The sequence below is a fragment of the Monodon monoceros genome, unplaced genomic scaffold (assembly GCF_005190385.1).
Source record: "Monodon monoceros isolate NGI ecotype Baffin Bay Population unplaced genomic scaffold, NGI_Narwhal_1 Super_Scaffold_6, whole genome shotgun sequence".
Taxonomy (NCBI): domain Eukaryota; kingdom Metazoa; phylum Chordata; class Mammalia; order Artiodactyla; family Monodontidae; genus Monodon; species Monodon monoceros.
In genome coordinates this window covers 21275157-21299550 of record NW_021703783.1, presented here as the reverse complement: position 1 = coordinate 21299550, position 24394 = coordinate 21275157, and the positions used below count along the sequence as shown (strand labels likewise).

At 38.9% G+C, this 24394-nt stretch overlaps 1 protein-coding gene across 1 annotated transcript in view; it reads left to right on the top strand.

The window, feature by feature from the left end:
• ITPR2 (inositol 1,4,5-trisphosphate receptor type 2) overlaps positions 1-24394 on the top strand; it is a 525336-nt gene that overhangs the window by 192183 nt on the left and 308759 nt on the right. Inside the window, exons 22-23 of the mRNA XM_029205992.1 lie at positions 16859-17052; positions 20583-20712. Of these exons, the coding sequence (XP_029061825.1) occupies positions 16859-17052; positions 20583-20712 (324 nt within the window). The remainder of the gene's footprint in view (positions 1-16858; positions 17053-20582; positions 20713-24394) is intronic.

Here is a 24394-nt window from a genome sequence, read left to right as displayed (position 1 = left end):
AGCCCATGGATCAGGGAATAATTTTGACTTTCAAGTCTTATTATTTAAGAAATACATTTTATAAGACTATAGCTGCCTTAGGTAGTGATTCTTCTGATGGACCTGGGCAGAGTAAATAGAAAACCTTCTGGAAAGACTTCTTATTCTAGATGTCATTAAGAACATTTGTGATTCGTGAGAAGAGGTCAAAATATCAACATTAACAGGAGTTTGGAAGAAGTTGATTCCAGCCCTCAGGGATGACTGTGAGGGGTTCAAAACTTCAGTGGAGGAAGTAACTGCAGATGTGGTATAAGTAGCAAGAGAACTAGAATTAGAAGTGGAGCCTGAAGATGTCACTGAATTGCTGTAATCTCAAGTTAAAACTTGAACAATTGATGAGTTGTTTCTTATGAGAGAAGAAAGTGGCTTCTTGAGATGGAATCTGCTCCTGGTGAAGATGCTGTGAGGATTGTTGGGATGACAACAAAGGATTTAGAATATTACATAAACTGAGTTGGTAAAGCAGTGGCAGGGTTTGAGAGGATTGACTCCACATTTGAAAGAAGTTCTACTGTGGTTAAAATACTGTCAAACAGCTACAGAGAAATTGTTCATGAAAAGAAGATCGATGCAGCAGACTTCATTGTTGTCTTATTTTGAGAAACTGCCGCGACCACCTGAACTGCCACCAAGCCCCACCCTGATCAGTCAGCAGCCATCAACACTGAGGCAAGAGCCTCCACCAGCCAACAGATCGTAATTCAGTGAGGGCTCAGATGATGGTTAGCATTTTTTTTTATGATTAAGGTAATTTCATTCATTTATTCTTACATTTATGAATTTATCAAATGACATGTTATTTTGAATACACTCTGTGAAAAGACTCAACTGTTATTAGGACAGGCATGTCATGCAATGTTTGAACATGGGTAGACACTCACCTTCTTTGATGCTAAAAGAAAATAATCCAGATGGTGAGCAATTTTTAGCATTAAAATATTTTTTAAGTTAAGGTGTATACATTTTTTTTTTACACATAATGCTGTTGTACACTTAATAGACTAAACCATGGTGTAAACATAACTTTTATATGCACTGGGAAACCAAAAAATCTTCCTGAGACTCATTTTTATTGCGATATATGATTTGCCGTGGTGGTCTGGAACTGAACCTGCAGTATTTCTGAGGTATGCCTATACTAATGTGATTAATTAAGATCACTTATTGCAGGTGCGTGGGTGTATTTTGTTCTACTAGAGAGTCATTTAAATGGTTGGGACAAATGTGAATCGTACTTATACATTCTCCTAAGAGCAACATAACGTGTTAACTCAGAAAGGTGAGAGTATCATCTCCATTTGAGCAGAGTATAGAACTTGACACAGTCTGGAAATAGCTTAAGTCTAATTTCTTATTTAGTTATCCTGTCAATATCCTTTCATTTATCTGTTTGTTGTTTGAATGGAACTGGGGTTCAAATTTAAACCTCCAAAATGGAGTAATAAAGTCTAACCATTGAGTAAGACTTGGGCTCATTCGGGTGTCTAGGTCACCACTGTCATTTCTTCTCACAATTGCCCCCCAACCCTTGAACTCACCGCAGTTTGAAAAGACAATAGATCAGAAAACTGCCAAAAGGTCAAATAAGAACCAAATAGTTTCTTTTCATCTTCTACCATTTTGCTTTTTCGCAGCTCCAAGTTCTTGGGAGTTTCTGTAGTCAAGCCCTGAAAGGTCGGCCTGTTCCCAGTCGGTAACCAGATAATCTCTTTTTTTGGCATATATGTTATAATATTGAAGAAGGGAAATCACCAAAAAAAAATCGATGGAAATTCCATTTACTTTTAGGATTTCCTTTCCTTTGAGGTTTCAGGGTGGGAGCTGAAGTGCCTTTGGTCTTAGAGAATAAAATACAGGTAACCACAGCAGCCTGAAATTATCCTCCTGCCCTAAAAGGATTCCAGCTGCACTGGTGACTCATGTAGCCCTGTGGGCCCAACCCAGGGTAGAGAAGAGATAAGGAGGGAGGGTAGTAGAGGCACCTTGGATACACAAATGTCCAGTAGTACCCCTTGCCTCAGAAGATTGGGGGAGGAGAGTGAGGGTGTGCTAACTCCCCATCTAGTGGCAAAGAACCAGCTGCTTCTTCAATTTAACTTTTTTTTTTTTTTTTTGCCTTGGCTGGGACTTCACATGATCCACCTTGAAATGCTTTTCCTGGCAAAATAGTTGCTTTTTAAAAGGAGAAGGGAAATTGAGATGGAAGGTGGAGCAGAAACATTTTTTAATAGTGTTATATGGGTGGGAAAGGAAGAAAATATTTGCAGCAAAAAGTCTGCCAGAAAATAGTTTCTTCCTTTATAAAATCAGGAGGTTAATCTAAATGTGATCTTTACAGTCTCTTTCAGTTCAAAGCTGTGATTCTTCGAAGATTAGTATGTAATTCTCATTCGCTCACTCAATGGTATTCTTTTTAATGTGTGTTGCAAAAGACTCCTTTTAGCAAATATCCATGAAGCATGACTGCTGGTTAAGAGCTGTGATTGCTCTTTGTAAAGACACCAGCTACAATGCCTTGAAACCAGGAACCTTAGTTCACTTAAAATATCGAGTGTATCAAAAAAATCAAGCAAGGGCTTCCCCGGTGGCACAGTGGTTGAGAGTCCGCCTGCCGATGCAGGGGACGCGGGTTCGTGACCCGGTCCGGGAAGATCCCACATGCCGCGGAGCGGCTGGGCCCTTGAGCCATGGCCACTGAGCCTGCGCGTCCGGAGCCTGTGCTCCGCAACGGGAGAGGCCACAGCAGTGAGAGTCCCGCGTACCGCAAAAAAAAAAAAAAAAAAAAAAGCAAGTAAGCAAGCAAGAAAGGCTTACCTGTGTGCAAGTTGGGACTCCGAGGACATGTATATGTGGAGTTGGAGGATGAGAAAGAACAGAAATGAGGTTTAGTACAGTGACCATCACCGAACAGCAGGTAGCAAAGGTCCAGGCAGCTTCATTTTAAGGACTCTCTCTAATGTCCCTCCAGCTCCTGTCAATGTTTCATCAGACTGAGCTCCTTCCAGGTCGGTATAAACGACATAAGTTCACAGCACAGCTCACAGTGCTCAGAAGTGTCAGGCTGGTTGGCTTGCCGGAGGAAGATGCCACAGTGACCAGTCATCATCTGAACATCTCTTTCCTGGACTTCTGGACTTAATTTTTCCCACCACCATTCTGCCCCTCGCGATGCTTCTTTTTGATGGTCCTGCCTCATCTCTGCTTCCAGCCTGTCCCTCGCCTTCAGGCAGATCTGTCTCATCCACTCTGGGTCTCGTTCCTCACACCTGCTTCTTCTCCCTTCTGCCTACACCTTCTCCCCATTCACATCATATGCTTCTAGTAGAGGGAGCTGGAGCCTCAAAGAGGCGGCCGGGACACGTGTGCAATCCTATCCACAGTGATAGGTTTCTCTTGTCCTCTGTGTGTGTGCCCTGTGTCAGATGAGTGTGTTCTCATCATGCCTTGAGATTCGTCTCCTGACAGCAACTGCCCAGGGTCTCTGGAGGTCCTTAGTGCAGGTTTGTTCCCCAGGAAGCAGACTCTGAACAGAGATTAGCACGCCGGAGGCTTATTAGGGAGAGCTCTTAGCATCAACACTGGTGGAATGGAAGGGAAAGAAGCAGGCCTGGGCCAAGCGAGAAATTGGGTTGTGTTGTGGTCTTAGTGGGGAGCCTCTGGGTGGTGTGAAGTTGGGGTGTCCTTTCAGAGTTCTCGCTCATTGGAGTGAGGGGGCTGAGTTTTTATGCCCCCGTGGGCTGCCCTGGAATGGGGTGTGGTCTTGCTTGAAGCAGCTGTTTTCAGGCCAGCCAATCCCCAGAGGGCTGACTTTTGAGGGCTGTCCCCCAAGTGGCACTGCCAGCAGCTGAGGCAATAGTCCTTCCTTCCTGAAAGGGAATCTGGGCAGGACCGTCACAGCATCCACTACAGATATTTTCCAGAAAAGTACCAAGACTGGAAAAACTGTAGGTCAAGATTAAGATCTCATAGGAAATAACAGATTAGGAAGAAAAATAAAAATGATTCAGGTCTTATAGAAGATAGAGATTAGGGAGACAAATAAAAACAACATTAAGACATTTAAATGCACAACAAAGTTCTAGAGATGAAAAAAATTTCTAGAGGGTACCTACTTCCAAGTGCCCCAGAATCACTGGCATCAGAAATCTACTCCGGGCAGCAGGTGTTTTATGGAATCCTTTTCTTCGGATGTGAAGGAAGATTTCTGTGATATTCTGATATTCTGAGTCTGGTTCTCTTACCAGCTTTGTGCTGTGCTGACTGCACCTCTAAGTCCTTTCTGGCTTAATGTATAATGTCTTTTACACTTTTGTTATATATTTTTTTCCTCCTTTAGCTTTTAGAAGTTTTAGAAAAAGTGCCTATAACTGTCAGGTTTTCTCTTAGTTATCAATGGTGCCTGGGAGGCCTTGTTTTCCCCCTCTGGGCTTAGTCTTCTCTCTCTATATCAAGAGGTTCTCAAACATATGATCTACGCTAGATCATGTCCCTTTAAAAAATCAAATGAAGGTATAAAAATAGGCAGAGAATAACTATGTAATATGTCTATTATATAGTTAATAGTGAGTGTCCACCATTTGCTAGGCCACACATTTGACAGAGGATTACATCAGAAGGGAATCTATTATTTATATTTAATGCCTGGAACACATCAAAATCTTGCATATTTTTATCTGTAATCCTTGTCACAATCCAGCAAGTAGGTATTATGGCCACATTGTGCCCAGGAAATGTGCTCTTACAGAGGGTAAACACTTGCCCTGAGACCATACAGCCTGTAGCTTGCTGAGCCACATTTTGAATTCAGCTTTCTTTTTCTTTTTCTCTAGTTCTTCACAAAAACCAACAGCCCTGCCGTGGATGTGCTTTCGGCTGTTACACTACTTTCTGTACAGATGACTTCTTCATCTGCAGGGACTCTGCTTTCTACTTTTTCCAAGTTTCCCAAGAAAGTTTAACACGAAACAGTGGGTGTTTATTAAAGAGTTTTGATTTAATTTGAGGTGACTTCACAAGTCAGATCCAAAAAAAAAATTTAAGCCAAGAATCTCGCCTTCGTGAACCGTTGTTGGGATTGTCTCAGAAGCAAAGTTTGAAACACAAGTCTTAAAACTGTTACCACTTAAATATCTTGAAGTTGGATGTTCCTTTTCACTCCCTGCTGGTCTCCCTGATGCTGTTTTTGGCTTTTTCTCCACATTCCCACGTAAGGATCCTTCTGAATCACATCCTCTACCTCTTACTAGTTATCATCATCTCTTAGAGAGTAACAACCCAGTTCCCTAAGTTGGTGCCCACGGGTCTTCATAATCTGCATTAGACGTCTCTAGTTCTGTCTCTTGCTGTTTCCCCAGTAATACGAAACAATTTTATCCTCCAGGACACTTTGCTATGAGCTACTCCTGTATTTCATATATACTTTCATAACTTGCTTATCACTAGGATGAATGTATGTGCCATGCCTTATATAAACATGCATTTGAAGGACAAAAATATTTAGAGACCCTAATATTCCAAATGTATGTTGGTGACTTTTTTTTGTTAGTGTTGAAATTTTTTATGTCTGTTTTTCCTAGTAGACTTATGAAAGGCTCCATGACTCTTAGAATTACTACCTAGAAAATTCAATAATAAAGATTCAAAATTATTGACTGAGAGAGCCAGAAGTGGGGAGAAAAGCTATGAAAATACATTCTGTTTCTGTTTCCATAGCTGACTTGTACCATGCCTAACATAACATGCATACTTGGCTTTCAGAAGTATTTACTGAGTGACATACATTTGATGAAATGTATGTAACCTACATGTTTTATATAAATATGTATTTGAATGATAAGAATATTTTCTAGATCATGACATCTCAGATTTATAATTGTTTTTCTTTTATTACTTAAGAACTTTTAATTTGGCTTTCAAAACTTCCAGTGAATGGGAGATAACATGACAAATGCCAGTTCATGTTAAAATACTTCCTGGTATTTTGTTTCTACAATTTTAGTGATTAATGTTATACCTTTTCACGATCTCTGCACCATCTCTTTTTTATAATTGATGTATAGTTGATTTACAGTGTTTTGTTAGTTTCTGGTGTACAGCAAAGTGATTCAGTTATAAATGTGTATACACACACACACACATATATGTAATATATTCTTTTTTATATTCTTTTCCATTATGGTTTATTACAGGTAGATATTGAATATAATTAGTTCCTTGTTCTACACAGTAGGAACTTGTTGTTTATCGGTTTTATATATAATAGTTTGCATCTGCTAATCCCAAACTCCTAATTTATCCCTCCTCCCCCGACCCTGGCTTTCCCCTTTGGTAACCATAAGTGTGTTTTCTATGTCTGTGAGTCTGTTTCAGTATTGTAAATAAATTCATTTGTATCATATTTTAGATTCCACGTGTAAGTGATATCATATGTTATTTGTCTTTCTCTTTCTGACTTACTTCACTTAGTACGATAATCTCTAGGTCCATCCACACTGATGCAAATGGCATTATTTCATTCTTTTTTTATGGCTGAGTAGTATTTGGTTGAATATATGTATACCACATCTTTTTAATCCATTCGTCTGTGAGCATTTAGGTTTGGTGCACCATCTTAACAGAATAATATGGTTCAAATATTCCCTTGCTAACTGTTTAGGTTCATAAATTTCAGGAGGATTTAATGGGCATGATGCATGCATAACTTCCATATTACACTAAGTCAGGAAGCAACTCTATAACTGCCTTCTAGTTCTCTCAGTCAGGGGTTTCTCACATAAATTTATGATACATAAAAATATTTTTGTTATACTTTGTAATTAATTTAACTCAGTAGAGGCAGAAGACTCTGTAGGTTCATCTGTATTTCTCTGGGATGTGTTGGAAACAAAGGCTTTGTCTATAGTACTTTGGGTTTTGGTTTCCCAAAGGTATCAGCCACACAATGGATGAAGCACCTTCCACAGTTTAGTGTGGAGTTTATTCTTATTCTGTAAGCTATAAAGTGACTCCGAAACCTCTAGAGTTCTGTAGGAGTGGTGTAAATGATTCCTGGCAGCCAGGAATAGCTACTGACATTACCAAATTGAGTTAATAGGACAGAATCAATACCTAGATGACCTCACAAATAATGAGAATGATTAAAGAGGACCAGGTTGTCCTCGCCTTCTTTCTACTCAGTTATTTCATCCAATTGTAAATACTGTTTGACCCTCAGAATCTAATGCCTCAAGGTGTTAATACACTGGGGTAGGTTCCTCAATTTCTGGTCAAGAGCATCCACGAGTGACCTACAGTAAGGCACCTTATTAGAACCCAATCATAGATTTGTAGAATGTTAGCATGTAAAGGGACTGTAGAAATCGTCTATATGAACTTCAGATCTTCATAGTACCTGTAGCGAATGGTCATCTAGGATCTTTTGGAACACCTGAGTGACCAAGATTTTACTGCTGCAAAAGGTAGGCCTTTCTTATTTACAACAGCTCCAAATATTGTCTCCTTTGTTAGGTTATCCTAAATATACCTCCCTCTCACTTCCAACAAGCAGCCTTACTTTTGTTCCCTGCAGCCATGTGGAAATCTAGCCTCACTTTCACATATCAGTTCTTTCTATGTTTGCAGATGGCCGGCATGTCACCTGAATATCTCCTCCTCTCTGTGTCATCACCGGCGGTTTCTTTAACAGTTCCTCTTATGTTTCTAATATTTTTGATCACTGATATGGCAAGAAAAGTTATTTTCTCATTCATAATAAACACTTTACTTTTGTAATACAGTCTAGATGAAAATGAGTGTTTTTGGTAATGATGACATAGTATTGATTTCTACTGAACTTGAATGAAACTAAAGTTCTAGTTTGTGCTCTGTTAACATCACATTTTCCCATCACATACTTGAGTTGGTTTTATTTGGACCTAAATGGCAGGGCATTTTATATTTTGATTTTACTTTGTTGGATTTAACCCATTAGTTTTCTTTTGTTAATGCATAGATTGATTTGCACATATTGAACCCTTCTTGTGAACTTGGGATGAATCCCACTTGGTCGTGGCCTATGATCTTTTTTATGTATTGCTGGATTCGGTTTGCTAATATTTTGTTGAGAATTTTTGCATCTATATTCATCAAAGATATTGGCCTTTAATTTTCTTTTTTTGGTGGTGTCTTTGTCTGGTTTTGGTATCAGGGTGATGGTGGCTTCACAGAATATCTTTGGGAGTCTTTCCTCCTCGTCAGTCTTTTAGAAGAATTTGAGAAGGCTCAGTATAAGTTCTTTGTATGTTTGGTAGAATTCGCCTGTGAAGCCATCTGGTCCTAGACTTTTGTTTGTAGGGAGTTTTTTTTTTTTAAATTACAGATTCTGTTTCACTTCTAGTGATCGGTCTGTTCATATCATCTATTTCTTCTTGATTCAGTTTTGATGGGCTGTATGTTTCTAGAAAGTTGTCCATTTCTTCTAGGTTGTCAAATTTGTTGGCATATAATTAATTATTCATAGTATTCTCTTATGGTTTTCTGTATTTCTGCAGTGTCAACTGAGATTTCTCCTTTTTCATTTCTTATTTTGTTTATTTGGGTCCTCTCTCTTTTCTTCTTGGTGAGCCTGGCCAGAGGTTGGTCAATTTTGTTTACCCGTTCAAAGAACCAGCTCTTGGTTTTATTGATTTTAATCCATCAGTTTTCAACCTGTCCATGTAGTTTTGGGATTTGATGGAGTCATTGACTATATTAGTTATCCTTCATTGTTTCATGTTGTCTTTGCATTTGCAAAACATGCTCTTTCTGACTTCACCTGTCACTGACAAAAATACTTATGTGGGTGAGGAAACAACAGATCAGCAAGGAACTAGAGGCCCTTCTGTACTTTAACAGTGATTGATTTAATAGTACTCTTTGGCCATAATCAGTTAACTAAAGTCATATACCTATGAAACTGTACACTATTCAGTGTATATCTCTATAGTATGATATATCAGAGGAGTGGTTGTTTTTGGTGGTGGTGGTGAGGGGGAATGTAGAGCTCAATAACTGGGAAAGGGCACAAAAGAGCTTTCTGGGGTAACGGAAATGTCTGACTATCTGGATACCCTGTGGTTTATATGGGTCCTTCTTGTCCAAACTACTAAAATCTTTCATTTAAGATCTGCGTATTGCACTGTATTTAATTTACATCTCAATTATAAAAATAGTATGTAAGTCCACTTATTGCTTGCATTACCAGCTGTTAAGAATTAAAGATCAGTTTGGCAAATTAAAATGAAATCTTGAGGTTTGGAATACTGAAATGACTTTGTCAGTATTTGACAGTGATGAAATCCAAAATAAGATGTAGAACTTAACCAGTGTTTTGTATGAATTGCTTTTTCAATTTATCCTTTGAATAACACTTCTTTAGGGTGTGGGATGGGAAATAATTTTCCTTTAAGCAGTCTACTTGATATTCAGAAAAAGATGGCTAATAACATTACTATACTTTAGTAACATGTTTCTAGTAGGTTTTGCTTTGTTCTGTTTCTTCTTTTTTATAAATGTATTTATTTTATTTTTATTTATTTTTGGCTGCGTTGTGTCTTTGCTGCTGTGCACAGGCTTTCCCTAGTTGCAGTGAATGGGGGCTACTCTTCGTTGCGGTGCGCGGGCTTCTCATCGCAGTGGCTTCTCTTTGTTGTGGAGCACGGGCTCTAGGCACGTGGGTTTCAGTAGCTGTGGCTTGTGGGCTCTAGAGCGCAGACTCAGTAGTTGTGGCACATGGGCTTAGTTGCTCCATGGCATTTGGGATCTTCCCAGACCAGGGCTCGAACCCATGTCCCCTGCATCGGCAGGCGGATTCTTAACCACTGCACCACCAGGGAAGCCCTGTTCTGTCTCTAAGGTCTTGGAAAGTTGGAGTCTGTAAATGGTTTATCAACATACTGTGTTCAACGAGTGTTTATTCAGAATGAAGAAAATTAGGTGTCATATCATCTACTCTGGCCATTGAGTATTCTTTATAAATCATTCCTCTGCAAGACTTCTCCTTTTAGAGGTGATATTTTGTGTCAACCATGTCATAGTGTAAGAGGTAATGAGCTATGATTATGTGATGGACCACAGGCTCATTACTAAGGTGGCGACCACTATAATAGAACATAATGAAATAGAGAAGAGCTGTTTTTCATGGCTGTAGTGAAAACATGCATGTGTCCTCCATTTTTCATTTTGAGGTAATACAATTATATGGTATTTTTCATTCTTCATGATTTTTTTGCACACATTATATAATTTTATTCTCACAAGGAATTGGGACCTATTTTATTAGGATTAAGGTTCTGAGCATCGGATGGCAAAGTGATTTGAGAAAGATCACAGTAATCTAAATCCTTTACACCATTCAAAGCCTAGTTCAAAATTGTATCTCTTCAGTGAAGCTGCCTTTCACTCTCCTCACCCTAAGATAATTTTCCCAATTAAAATAAATATCCTAAGTAATTTTGTATACCGTCCACGCTATACTATTACTATCTTATTTGCTTTGTATTTGGTCTTCAATTGGGGAGGGGGGAGACATGATTTCTGTTTTCTTAGCTCTATTATAAACTCTCTACTTCTCTTGTGTCCTCCCATCCTCGATATCCTTAATATAAGAGCCAGATGAATATTGGTTACCTAATAAATAGTTTCTGAACAGGGGCTGCCCTTAAAATTAAATTGTGTCATATAAACATAATGCCACGAGTAGTGTTGGTTCATTATATAATAATAACTGGTGGATAAAATCACTTGAGAATAATGTGAGCAGATTCATGATATGATTAATAGTAATTCTACGTTTTCAGTACACAGTTTTAACTAGGATATTTTCTTTCTGCATTTGGTAGGTTTCTGAGTTCTAGTATACAATCTTTGGAAACTTGGAAGGTGATAGCCTTTAGTGAAGCAACATGGTGTGGGGAAAAGATGCACATTGACATTAGTTGACCTGAATCTGAGGCTCTGCCACTTTCTGGCTGTGTAAAATGAGATGGGTTCCCCACCTCCCTACCTGCTGTGAACAGTGTATGTGGCCTAGCAAAGTACATGGGATGTGATATGCCCTTGATAAAGTCAGATTCCATGATTTTCCTTATCTCATTGTTATCTATTGTATTAAACATGTTTTTCTTTTTAACAAATACGTTTTTAAGTAACATGAAATTATATATGCTTTTAGAAAAAAATTAGAAAATTAAGAAAGTATAAAAGAAAGCAAGCCAAAACTCACCTTGATGAAACTTACCCTTAGTGTACTAATATCTAATTTTTTATATAAGCCTTATAAAAATAATTATTATTTTTTGGACTGCATTGGGTCTTCGTTGCTGTGTGTGGGTTTTCTCTAGTTGCAGCGAGCGGGGGCTACTCTTTGTTGCAGTGCATGGGCTTCTCATTACGGTGGCTTCTCTTGTTGTGGAGCACGGGTTCTAGGCACATGGGCTTCACTAGTTGTGGTGCGTGGGCTCAGTAGTTGTGGCTCCCGGGCTCTAGCACTCAGGCTCAGTAGTTGTGGTGCACGGGCTCAGTTGCCCCGCAGCATGTTGGATCTTCGTGGACCAGGTATCGAACCTGTGTTCCCTGCATTGGCAGGCGGATTCTTTTTTTTTTTTAAATTAATTAATTAATTAATTTTTGGCTGCGTTGGGTCTTCGTTGCTGCGCACGGGCTTTCTCTAGTTGCAGCAAGCGGGGACTATGCTTCGTTGTGGTGTGCAGGCTTCTCACTGTGGTGGCTTCTCTTATGGAGCATGGGCCCTAGGCATGCGGGCTTCAGTAGTTGTGGTGCACAGGCTCAGTTGTGGTGGCACATGGGCTTAGTTGCTCCACGGCATGTGGGATCTTCCTGGACCAGGGATTGAACCCATGTCCCCTGCATTGGCAGGTGGATTCTTAATCACTGCGCCACCAGGGAAGTCCCTTGGTAGGTGGATTCTTAACCACTGCACCACCAGGGAAATCCCAAATTATCATTTTTAATAATTTTTTTCTTTATCCAACTTTTTTTTTATTTGTGCAGTAATCTAACAAGCATGTATGGAATGGCTGCTATGTGTCAGGCACTATTCCTGGTGTTGGAGATAGAGCAAAAACTAGATAGAGTCCATGTCTTCATGGAGTTTATGTTCTTTTTTGAGGGAGGATACAATAACCACATAAACAAATATAAAATATGGTGTGAGATAGTGATAATGCCATGACTGAAATGTAAAGCAGGATCCAGAGTGATGGCAATTCTTCTTTAGAGAGGGTGGCCGGAAGAGATCTGAGGAGGGGACATTAAACCAGAAATCAGAAAGGATTTTGAGGGAGTGAGCCAAGTGACCATCTGGGTAAGAGACCTCCAGGCAGATGAATACCAAGTTCCCTCCAGCTCCACCTCATAGATTAAAAACTCTGTTTGCCTGAATGGATAAAGAAGATGTGGTACATATATGCAATGGAATACTAGTCACCCATAAAAAAAATGAAATAATGCTGTTTGCATCAACATGGATGGACCTAGAGATTATCATACTAAGTGAAGTAAGTCAGAAAGAGAAAGACAAATACCATATGATATCACTTATACGTAGAATCTAAAATATGACACGAACTTATCTGCGAAACAGAAACAGACTAACAGACATAGAGAACAGATTTGTGGTTGCCAAGGGGAAGGGAGGGTAGGGGAGGGATGGGATTGGTAGATGCAAACTATTATATATACAATGGATAAACAACAAGGTCCTACTGTATAGCACCGGGAACTATATTCAGTATCCCTGTAATAAACCATAATGGGAAAGAATATGAAAAAGAATATGTATATTTATGTATAACAGAGTCACTTGGCTGTACACCAGAAACTAACACAACATTGTAAATCAACTATATTTCAATAAAATAAATTAAAAAAATAAAATATCATTGGGGGGAAAAAAAAAGAAGTTCATGGACTGGATATATAGTTCTCCAAAATACTGTGATCTGACTTTGAACTGGGAGTGCTGGTTATTTATTGTCTTCTAGGGTGTTAAATCTTGATCTTTCTTTTAGTCCAGGTTGATACCATGTTCCCTATTACTCTGCTTATATCACTAGCTTAACTAAGGTTTTGATCTTGTGTTAATGTTTTTGGGTTTTTTGCATCAGAAAAGTCCTTTTATAACCCAGACCCTAACCGCTGGGAGGAAGCACTGCTCCAGAGAATGTTCAAAATAGAAAAAACTGCTCTAGTTCTAGAGAGTGTAGGCATTTTCCAGCAAGTGAAAGTTTATAAGGAGCTGCTGAGCAGGGAGGGGAAGTAGGAAGACGTCCTGAAACATGTCTTTATGGTTTAACATCATTCTGTTTCAATTGAATTATAATAGCAGCAGATATATTTTTCCAAGTCCAACTATAAAAATATGTTTCAGGGAAATAAGAATGGTTTTGGGGTTATCCATTTTTTGGCTTCTATTACTATAAAGCATTGAGAACTGCCTTTGGTAGTCACTAAACGAGAAAATTGCTGTGAACAATTATTCTCAGAACTCTTATCAAATATGTCTATTATCTCTTATAAATGTTTAGAAGATTTCAGAAGTGTCTATCTGAAATCTAAACAATTGGAAAATTCAGATTATCCTTTTTATTCTTATGTGTTATAGGAGAAAAGTATTTCTAATAGAAAGAGGTAACAGATAAAGATGACTTTAAATAAAACACCAAGGGAAGCAAGGTAAATTTCAATCATGTAAGATTCTGTTAAATCTCTTATACTGTCTATAAATCCACATAACTCTTAATGATTGTTGAAGCCTATAGTATGATTACTGGCAGTAAAATGACTTTGGAATACGGAAGAATTAAATCACCGTCAGCACAGCTTTAGTGTTATGTAAATTCCTTATTGCTTTTCACGTCTCTGGAATTGGTAATGGAAACTTGGCTCACTGGAACCATCAAAGAAATAAAGCAGTGAACGCTCAACCCGTTCCCAGTTACCATTTCTAGTATGCATTTACTGTACTTGTCTTACTTTGGGGTTTTTCTCTTGAGGGAATTAGGATTAGTAAAAATATCTATACAATCATATAATGGAAGAACCTGGACAGTCTATCTGCTTTTGTTTCTAAGCAATTCTTTCCTCTGTACTTTTACCTAACAAAGATGACTCCATTTTTCACACCATTTCAATATACTTTATACATAAATCCAAATTCTAGTTGTTGAGTTAATATAAAAGACATAGAAAACCTGAATTTATCCAGAGGATTTATATTATGATACAGTAGCCCTTTCACTGAAAACTTTTCAGTAGTATTAACTAATTATGGTTAAGAAGAGAAATAGATTTCTTCTTTTGCATTGCTGAAGACCGATCACCTTTGACTTGTCTCAGCAGTCTAGAATTAGAAATTTTTCTGTGGAGAAATGGATACCAGGAGCCTTGCACGCTCTGTTATTTATGTGGTGTTTGACTTATGTTTTCCAAGCTGTAGTAGTTCCTAATTGAAGCACTGCTCATCACCACCAAGCAACTCTAGAAAATGTAGCATCTTTTTTTTTTTTTCTTTGCGGTACGCGGGCCTCTCACTGTGTGGCCTCTCCCGTTGCGGAGCACAGGCTCCAGATGTGCAGGCTCAGCGGCCATGGCTCACGGGCCCAGCCGCTCCGCGGCATGTGGGATCTTCCCGGACTGGGGCACGAACCCGTGTCCCCTGCATCGGCAGGTGGACTCTCAACCACTGTGCCCCCAGGGAAGCCCGAAAATGTAGCATCTTTTAATTTGCAAACTCAGAGTTGGCCATATATGGAGATGTTAGGCAAGTTGTGTGGCAACCACGTGCCACAGGCATCTAAGGATGTGGTATCACTGGAATGAACCCTCCCATTTCATTGACAACATGTGTTATATATTATTATGTTTCTGGCCTCTAGATTTTAATTTCTTGGTGACAAGATCTATGTTTGGGGGAAAGAATTGTCTGAGTGAATGTTTTGTATGTAACAATCATTTAGATTAAATGATATTTTCCATGCAAATCTAAATAAGATGCAGACACTGGGTGCCAAGGATTTTTGTGTGAATCAAGTATAAGAATAACAGAGGAGCCTGTTCTGTGTTGGTGGTGAGAAAGCATCTCTTGGAGGCTAGCACATATACATACTAGAATCCAGGCTCGGATAAATGTACTGGTTGAACATTGATGACCCAAAACTATTGCCAACAACCAGATTGTATCCTGCAATCTATGGGGGGATTCAGAAATACTCAACTGTTATGATTGTATGAGAACCGTAGACAATGAAGCATTCTGCCTCATTACAGGTTTTTCTGTTAGAAAATGGGGCCGTCTCAAATCCTTTGTCTCAACCCTGTCTAAACTTGTAAATTATCTTTCATATATTTTTTTCTTATCCCTTTTTTTTGGCTTATGCAAGCAGCAGTGTAATAAAAGTTCCTAGATTCTCAGAATGAAAACCCAAATTAATTTCTGCCTGGAAGGTGCCACTCTAGAAAAAATGTTCCTTCATTGCCTACTCAAAAATGTACTATTTCAGTACCACCCTCTTGTACATATACTAATTTCATCTATGGATAAGATAATGAATTTTAAAAGGCATTTCACCTTTCACAATGTACAAATAATATTGGTTACCACTGGCTCCATGGTAACTGTGGTCTGCGCATGGGACCGTGAAGTCATCCTTTACATATTTTCCTTTTCTTTATTTGTTTGCCTTTCAATCCTGTAGGTATTCCCACAGTTTATGCTCTTTGCTTAGAGCTGAGAGTTTTATCTCATCCCATCTTATTTCCATTTCCCTTTCTCTTGGTTTACACCCTGAGACACTAGGAGAAAGGAAAATTCTTTGCCAGATTCTTAGGCCTTTGCTTGAGGCAAAGCTCCACGAACACCCACGAAGCAAAGACCACTGTTCTGAAGAGAAAGTAGACAGTTGTTCTTGCAAATCCTTGTTGCTTGTTGTAGGGATTTAGAAGTGAGAAACAGCAGTTAAGCTGGAGAGGGTAAATCATAACAGTGGCAGGAGGATCCTTTGGTACAACTGCTTGTGGTCAGTGTGAGGAATGAGTGCGTGGGCAGTTTTATTGGAGGACAAATTAAATGAGAAGCCAAACTCAAGAGAAGACACAGAAAAGGAGTAACACCTCCTTGAAAGTGATCATTTGTCAATAATTTGTTTCCCTGATTATCTCAAACGTAGCTGCTTTTTGTGGATTTTGAATTACAATTTTCCATTCAAATTGATGCAGGAATGGATAAAATGGTGCTTCCTCTCTAGATAAGAGCTTTTCTTAAAATGAAGCTGTAAAAATCCTCCTCCTAAGCTCTTTTCACAAGCATTACGAAAGCAAAGCTAAAAAGTCCTTGGTTTGAGGGTAGGGTTAGGACACTAATTTAAATGTTTTCATATAGTCTTTGTATCCTCACTTGCAACGCCCTTTATTGTAGAGATTGATAACCTTTCTTCCTCATTACTGTAAGCGTTAGTGCCTATTGGTGCGGTAGTTGGTAGGACTTACTGTGCTCTAGAAGGACCTGATTAAGATATTGTTAGAGCTACCGACAGCTCACCTGCAGTGTGTCATTTGAAAGCACTTTCTGAGAAAAGTAAACTTTCAATTCTAAAATCTGTCATTTTGAAATGTGTCTGCACTATTTTAGCTTTATCTGCAAGGAAATAGCTGGAGCGAGGCTATTCATTCCCAGCCTTAGTACTCTTCCTGCCACATTTTCAGTCTGGTTGTGGCCAACTGGATATAACAGCTGTCTCCCAAGGTGGCGTGTGTGTTGACTTAAGGACTTTTCTCGTGCCAGGAAACAATGTCATGAGAACCATCCATGGGGTGGGAGAATTGATGACCCAGATGGTGCTCAGCAGAGGTTCCATCTTCCCCATGAGTGTGCCTGACATCCAGCCCAGCCTGCATCCCAGCAAGCAGGGGAGCCCCGCCGAGCACGAGGATGTCACTGTCATGGACACCAAGCTGAAGATTATTGAGATTTTACAGGTACAGGGCCTAATGGAAGGGAAGTGGCAAACACCTAACTGTGCCTATTGGTTTAACTTCTTACACATTTTGTTCCAGATCATTGTGTAAATATTCTGAAGTGGTATTGATCTAATTTTATCCCTTTTACATTAATGATAAGCCTGGTAAGAAATCTCACACTGACACTATTTAACATATTAATTACATGTGTGAATTCTCACTAAATATAATATATTAATGATGGTACCTAACAAATGCGGAGCGCTTTGAGGTTGACATAACTTCTTTCATATGTATTTTCTCATTTAGGATTGACCCTGATTAAATTTTACCTTTATTTAAGAAGGATTTCAGAGTAGGCAAAGTTAAGATTGAATTCCAACTGTTTTTCTATTTTTAATTGAATTAGACATATGATTCTATGTATACAGATTTATTGTAGTAAGAAACTCAAATAAAATTTTATTTTTATTGACAAAAATGTTAATAATTGTTTTTAATATTTTATGTAAGTGACTATCTCTCTTGATGATTTTGTTTCTAAGAGGCTAGGAATAATATATATATATTTAAAATTAACCTAGTCTAATACCTATCTCTATGAATTTAAAGGGGGTAAATTACTATTTCATGACCAGTGGTTTAGTGGATAAATTCCCCATTACTGTAGCTATGAATTCTTAGCTTTTTTTTTTTAAGTTTGGAAAGTAGTTTTATGATTCTTTAATTATAGCATTTATTCCAGATTCGAAGAATGGAGTCTGGAGTTTTTGAGGATCTATTAAAATTCTGGAAACAGTTTACTAAGTCTTTCATCATAATTTAATGTAGACTGAGCTACCAGAAGTGGGTTAGTAGTCCTGGAAGGGTCTGTACATTTTTATTTAAAGTAATTAGATTATAATCATAAAAGATTTCACAGTTCCTCCCGGAATTCCAAAGGCTGAATCCCGAGAAATATTGGCAGCCCTCCCAACCCTGTGTTCGTGACCCGGAGAAGTCACTCAGTTGTGTTGTTCTTAACCTGTGGAAGGTGTTGAGCACCTGACCTGTGGGTAATGGGCCTCCAGCTTAGCCTCCTTCTCCTCATGGGAGAGCCTCTGAAATACATGTCCTCATTTTAGCCCAATGACAGTTCAGAAAAGCAGCATTTACAAAACAGTCCCTAACAGCTAAAAAACGATGAGATGGAGATACTATGGCAGGGCAGGCTAGGGCTGACTTGCTTTTGCTGCCTCTTTGGGGTTCTTTATGTATTTCTTGTTGAACCTCTGTTCTTGCTCTGATTTTTGTGCCTCCGTGTCTGAGTCTGATGGGCTGTGTCTGTGTTCCCATGTGCTGCTCTTGAATGTTTCTTTCTTAGAACTTCCCTTCAAGAATTTCTTTGTAGCCACGTTCCTTAAGCAAGTTTCCTGCTTTCTGCCATCTCTTCCTCCTCTCAGGCTCTTCCTTTCTTTTCCCCATCATTTCTTGTATTTCTTTTAGTCTTTTTATTTCTCTCTTATTCTCCCCCTCTATCTGTCTTCAGCTCTTTCTCAGCTCTCTTTCTCTGACTTTCTTTTTATTCTTCCCTTTGCCCCCTTCTCTTCTACCTTCCATTCTTTTTCATAATTAAATATAGTAGAGGATGGTAATTTGAATTTTGGCTCTATTTATAAAATAGAATTCATTGAACACTAATCTTCAACTAAAAGCTAATAAATGTTTCATTAATTCATGTTTTAATAATTTGTTCTTTGCATAAGTTCGTTTAAAAAACACCCTTCTTTTTATGCACCCACAGTCTAGCTTCTGCTCCCACCCTCTGCTCGGGGCTGCCAAATCCACTGGCTCTTTCTCAGCCCTCTTCTCCCACAATCTGTCTCCTGCTTTGAAAATCCCCATATTAACTGGAATCAGTTCAGCCAATATGTGTTACAGTGCTCACTGCATATTAATAAAAGAGTCTCTCTGGTGTTTACTTTTCCTCCTGGATTATATGCTCTTCAAAGGCAGGTTTTATATCCTTGGTACCTTTTCTGTACCCTTGGCAGCTTCCTCAGTAGCTGGCTCAACAAGTTTGTTGAACTTGATGGAACATAGCTAACATAGAGCATGGTTGCTGCCCAGGAGGAGCATAAAGTTCTAGCAGAGGAGGAGAAGGGGGAAAGGGAGAGGGAGAGAGAGCGAGAGTGAGAGAGAGAGAGAGAGAGGGAGGGAGGGAGGGAGGTTGATTCAACTTTGGACCTGTAGGTGTAAATAATGTGTTGGGTGAGCAAAGAGGAGAAAAATTGATTCGGACTGGGGAGCTAGGGAAAGCTTCATTTCAAAAGGGATTTAAATAGGACCTTGGAGGATATCTCAAAAGCTGGTTATTATGGGGTGGAGGAGAAGAATATTCAAGGTAAAGTGAACAATGGAAATGAATGTGCGGAGGCAAGAGAAACTGCAGGCATTCCAGCCTGTGCTGTCAGGACTGAGAAGAGTGGAACAGAGAGTGAGAGAAAGGGGGCAGCAGGAGGGGGGCGCGGGGGAGGGGTCTGATATGATGGCGGCGTAGCTAGAGCTAGGGGGAGATGATACCACCAAATACCAAGTTTTCTCGAAACTTGCCTGACCATTACTGTTTGCTGGAACAATGAGGGTCTCTTAAGAGAGTGTAGGGGACACAGATAATAATTATACTGGGAGCGAAGGCCAACCCAGGCCTCTCCCAGGCAAACTGGGATGGAAGGTCACCCTGTATAAGTACAGCTCTCTGTTGTTTCCCGTCTCCACTCATGTCGGTGGCACATACTTTTTCCTTCTCTGATCTCCACTGCATTCTATACCACGTGAGGTAGCCCTCCTTAATTTCCTAATTATTTTAACAATGCTGTATCTTGTTTTCCCAACTCAATCACTGGCATCTTGAGGACTCTGGGCTTCAGGCATTTGCATTCTTCTCAGTGCCGAGCACAGATGGGAACCTTATTGACACTTAGTTTCTGTCAATACGTCCATTAAGGAGAACAAGGACAAAAACACAGACCCAAGGAAAAACAGGCACTAAGGAGGCACATCCCTGGTATATTAGATGCTATTACCTAAGCTGTCCCTTTGTAGCCTAGATCCAGGATTCATTGTGGTGTAGCCAGAATCCACACTATTGCAGCTGAAATCTTGCCTTTCTGTGCCTGAATGAGGGTCACAGCTCCAGTACTTCCCTTGCAGAGCCGGTGAAAACTCTGCAAAGTGCTTGGGAAATTATGTCATCGTTACCTCTTCATCCAGACCCAGGAGATACCTCTACCTGGAATATTCTGAGAGTAATCATGGAGAGTCAGGTTTTCTTCTTTCCAAAAACTGTTCAGGGATTTTACTGACATTGGCTAATGGAAATGCATCACTTTTCTTAGTGTTATGACTGATTATCATGTAAGCAACAGAAGTGATAAGAGTTTACCAATAAAGTTTCTAACTAGTTCATGTGACATGTTGATAGTACTGTGGCTCTTGGTGTCCTGTAATGAATTTTTAAACACCATGCTGATGAAAGAAACTTACGTTGTTTTTAATGTTTCTTGTAGTTTATCCTGAGTGTCAGACTGGATTATAGGATCTCATATATGCTGTCAATATATAAGAAGGAATTTGGGGAGAACAATGGAAATGCTGAAACGTCTACCAATGGCTCTCCCGATACATTGCTGCCATCAGGTATCTCCTCTGTGACAATATTTCCTCTTTGGATGGTGTTTTCCTGAGAACCTGAAAGTTCCTTTTATGTTTTAAAACAAGAAGTATTCCTATGAGACAAAAATGTCAAAATAATCTCCACCAATAAAATGAAGGAACTGAGATAGAAATTAAATAACTTGCCTAGAATGGCAGCGAGGATTGTTTGCTGCTACTGGTGCTCAGTCCTTTGGATGCAGTTTTTCTGGTAATCTTCACAACTCTGTGAAGTTCAGGTACTGTGTTGGTTTTTTTTGTTTGTTTTTTTAACATCTTTGTTGGAGTATGATTGCTTTACAATGATGTATTAGTTTCTGTTTTATAAAAAGGGAATCAGCTATACATATACATATATCCCGATATCCCCTCCCTCTTGCGTCTCCCTCCCCCCCACCCTCCCTATCCCACCCCTCTATGTGGTCACAAAGCACCGAGCTGATCTCCCTTTGCTATGCGGCAGCTTCCCATTAGCTATCTACCTTACGTTTGGTAGTGTATATATGTCCATGCCACTTTCTCACTTCCCCTTCCAGCTCCCCATGTCCTCAAGTCCATTCTCTAGTAGGTCTGCATCTTTATTCCCGTCCTACCCCTAGATTCTTCATGACCTTTTTTTTTTTTTTTAGATTCCATATATATGTGTTAGTATTTGTTTTTCTCTTTCTGACTTACTTCACTCTGTATGACAGACTCTAGGTCCATCCACCTCACTACAAATAAATCAATTTCATTTCTTTTTATGACTGAGTAATATTCTATTGGATATATGTGCCACATCTTCTTTATCCATTCATCTGTCAATGGACACTACGGCTGCTTCCATGTCCTGGCTATTGTAAATAGAGCTGCAATGAACACTGTGGTACATAACTCTTTTTGAATTATGGTTTTCTCAGGGTATATGCCCAGTAGTGGAATTGCAGGGTTGTATGGTAGTTCTATTTTTAGTTTTTTAAGGAGCCTCCATACTGTTCTCCATAGTGGCTGTATCAATTTACATTCCCACCAACAGTGCAAGGGGGTTCCCTTTTCTCCACACCCTCTCCAGCATTTGTTGTTTGTAGATTTTTTGATGATGGTTCTGACTGGTGTGAGATGATATCTCATTGTAGTTTTGATTTGCATTTCTCTAATGATTAATGATGTTGAACATTCTTTCATGTGCTTGTTGGCAATCTGTATATCTTCGTTGGAGAAATGTCTATTTAGGTCTTCTGCCCATTTTTGGATTGGGTTGTTTGTTTTTTTGATATTGAGCTGCGTGAGCTGCTTGTAAATTTTGGAGATTAATCCTTTGTCAGTTGCTTCATTTGCAAATATTTTCTCCCATTCTGAGGGTTGTCTTTTGGTCTTGTTTATGGTTTCCTTTGCTGTGCAAAAGCTTTGAAGTTTCATTAGTTACCATTTGTTTATTTTTATTTCCGTTTCTCTGGAGGTGGGTCAAAAAGGATCTTGCTGTGATTTATGTCATAGAATGTTCTGCCTATGTTTTCCTCTAAGTGTTTTATAGTGTCTGGCCTTACATTTAGGTCTGTAATCCATTTTGAGTTTATTTTTGTGTATGGTGTTAGGAGTGTTCTAATTTCATTCTTTTACATGTAGCTGTCCAGTTTTCCCAGCACAACTTATTGAAGAGGCTGTCTTTTCTCCATTGTATATTCTTACCTCCTTTATCAAAGATAAGCTGACCATATGTGCATGGGTTTATTTCTGGGCTTTCTATCCTGTTCCATTGATCTATATTTCCGTTTTTGTGCCAGTACCATATTGTCTTGATTACTGTAGCTTTGTAGTATAGTCTGAAATCTGGGAGTCTGATTCCTCCAGCTCCGTTTTTCTTTCTCAAGATTGCTTTGGCTGTTCAGAGTCTTTTGTGTTTCCATACAAATTGTGACATTTTTTGTTTAGTTTTGTGAAAAATGCCAGTGGTAGTTTTATAGGGATTGCGTTGAATCTGTAGATTGCTTTGGGTACTATAGTCATTTTCACAATGTTGATTCTTCCAATCCAAGAACATGGTATATCTCTCCATCTGTTGGTATCATCTTTAATTTCTTTCATCAGTGTCTTAAAGTTTTCTGCATACAGGTCTTTTGTTTCCTTAGGTAGATTTTTTCCTAGGTATTTTATTCTTTTTGTTGCATGGGAGCATTTCCTAAATTTCTCTTTCAGATTTTTCATCATTAGTGTATAGGAATGCCAGAGATTTCTGTGCATTAATTTTGTATCCTGCTACTTTACCAAATTCTTTGATTAACTCTAGTAGTTTTCTGGTAGCATCTTTAGGATTCTCTATGTATAGTATCATGTCATCTGTGAATAGTGACAGCTTTTCTTCTTGTTTTATGATTTGGACTCCTTTTATTTCTTTTTCTTCTCTGATTGCTGTGGCTAAAACTTCCAAAACTGTGTTGAATAAGAATGGTGAGAGTGGGCAACCGTGTCTTGTTCCTGATCTTAGTGGAAATGGTTTCAGTTTTTCACCATTGAGAATGATGTTGGCTGTGGGTTTGTCACATATGGCCTTTATTTTGTTGAGGTAAGTTCCCTCTATGCCTACTTTCTGGAGGGTTTTTATCATAAATGTGTGCTGAATTTTGTCAAAAGCTTTTTCTGCATCTATAGAGATGATCATATGTTTTTTCTCCTTCAGTTTGTTAGTATGGTTTATCACATTGACTGATTTGTATATATTGAAGGATCCTTGCATCCCTGGGATAAACCCCACTTGATCATGGTGTATGATCCTTTTAATGTGCTGTTGGATTCTGTTTGCTAGTATTTTGTTGAGGATTTTTGCATCTATGTTCATCAGTGATATTGGCCTGTAGTTTTCTTTCTTTGTGATAGCTTTGTCTGATTTTGGTATCAGGGTGATGGTGGCCTCATAGAATGAGTCAGGGAGTGTTCCTCGCTCTGCTATATTTTGGAAGAGTTTGAGAAGGATAGGTGTTAGCTCTTCTCTAAATGTTTGATAGAATTCGCCTGTGAAGCCATTTGGTCCTGGGCTTTTGTTTGTTGGAAGATTTTTAATTACAGCCTCAATTTCAGTGCTTTTGAGTGGTCTGTTTATATTTTCTGTTTCTTCCTGGTTCAGTCTTGGAAGGTTGTGCTTTTCTAAGAATTTGTCCATTTCTTCCTGGTTGTCCATTTTATTGGCATAGAGTTGCTTGTGGTAATCTCTCATGATCCTTTGTATTTCTGCAGTGTCAGTTGTTACATCTCCTTTTTCATTTCTAATTCTATTGATTTGAGCCTTCTCTCTTTTTTTCTTGATGAGTCTGGCTAATGGTTTATCAATTTTGTTTATCTTCTCAAAGAACCAGCTTTTAGTTTCAGAGTCTGAATCTTTTACGCATTATGCTCTTTTGGTGAAAATCCAAGGTTTTTTGGTTTTCTTTTTTTGACTTGGATCAAAGAATAGTGCGAAATGCTGCTCTCAGGAGGAAAGGTATTTTGTAGGAATCACCCCGCTCAAGAAAAAAGACATGGCATTCCCCACAATGGTCTGGATGTGGGTGTTGGCTTTATTGTGTGTGTGTATGCATGCGTTCGTTCTTTATTTCCTTGCATGGTTGTAAATTGGTAGTATATTTCAGTTTTTCACATTTAAAATGTGTAAGAATGAAGCCACTCTGTGAGTGTGGGAGCATAATGACATAAG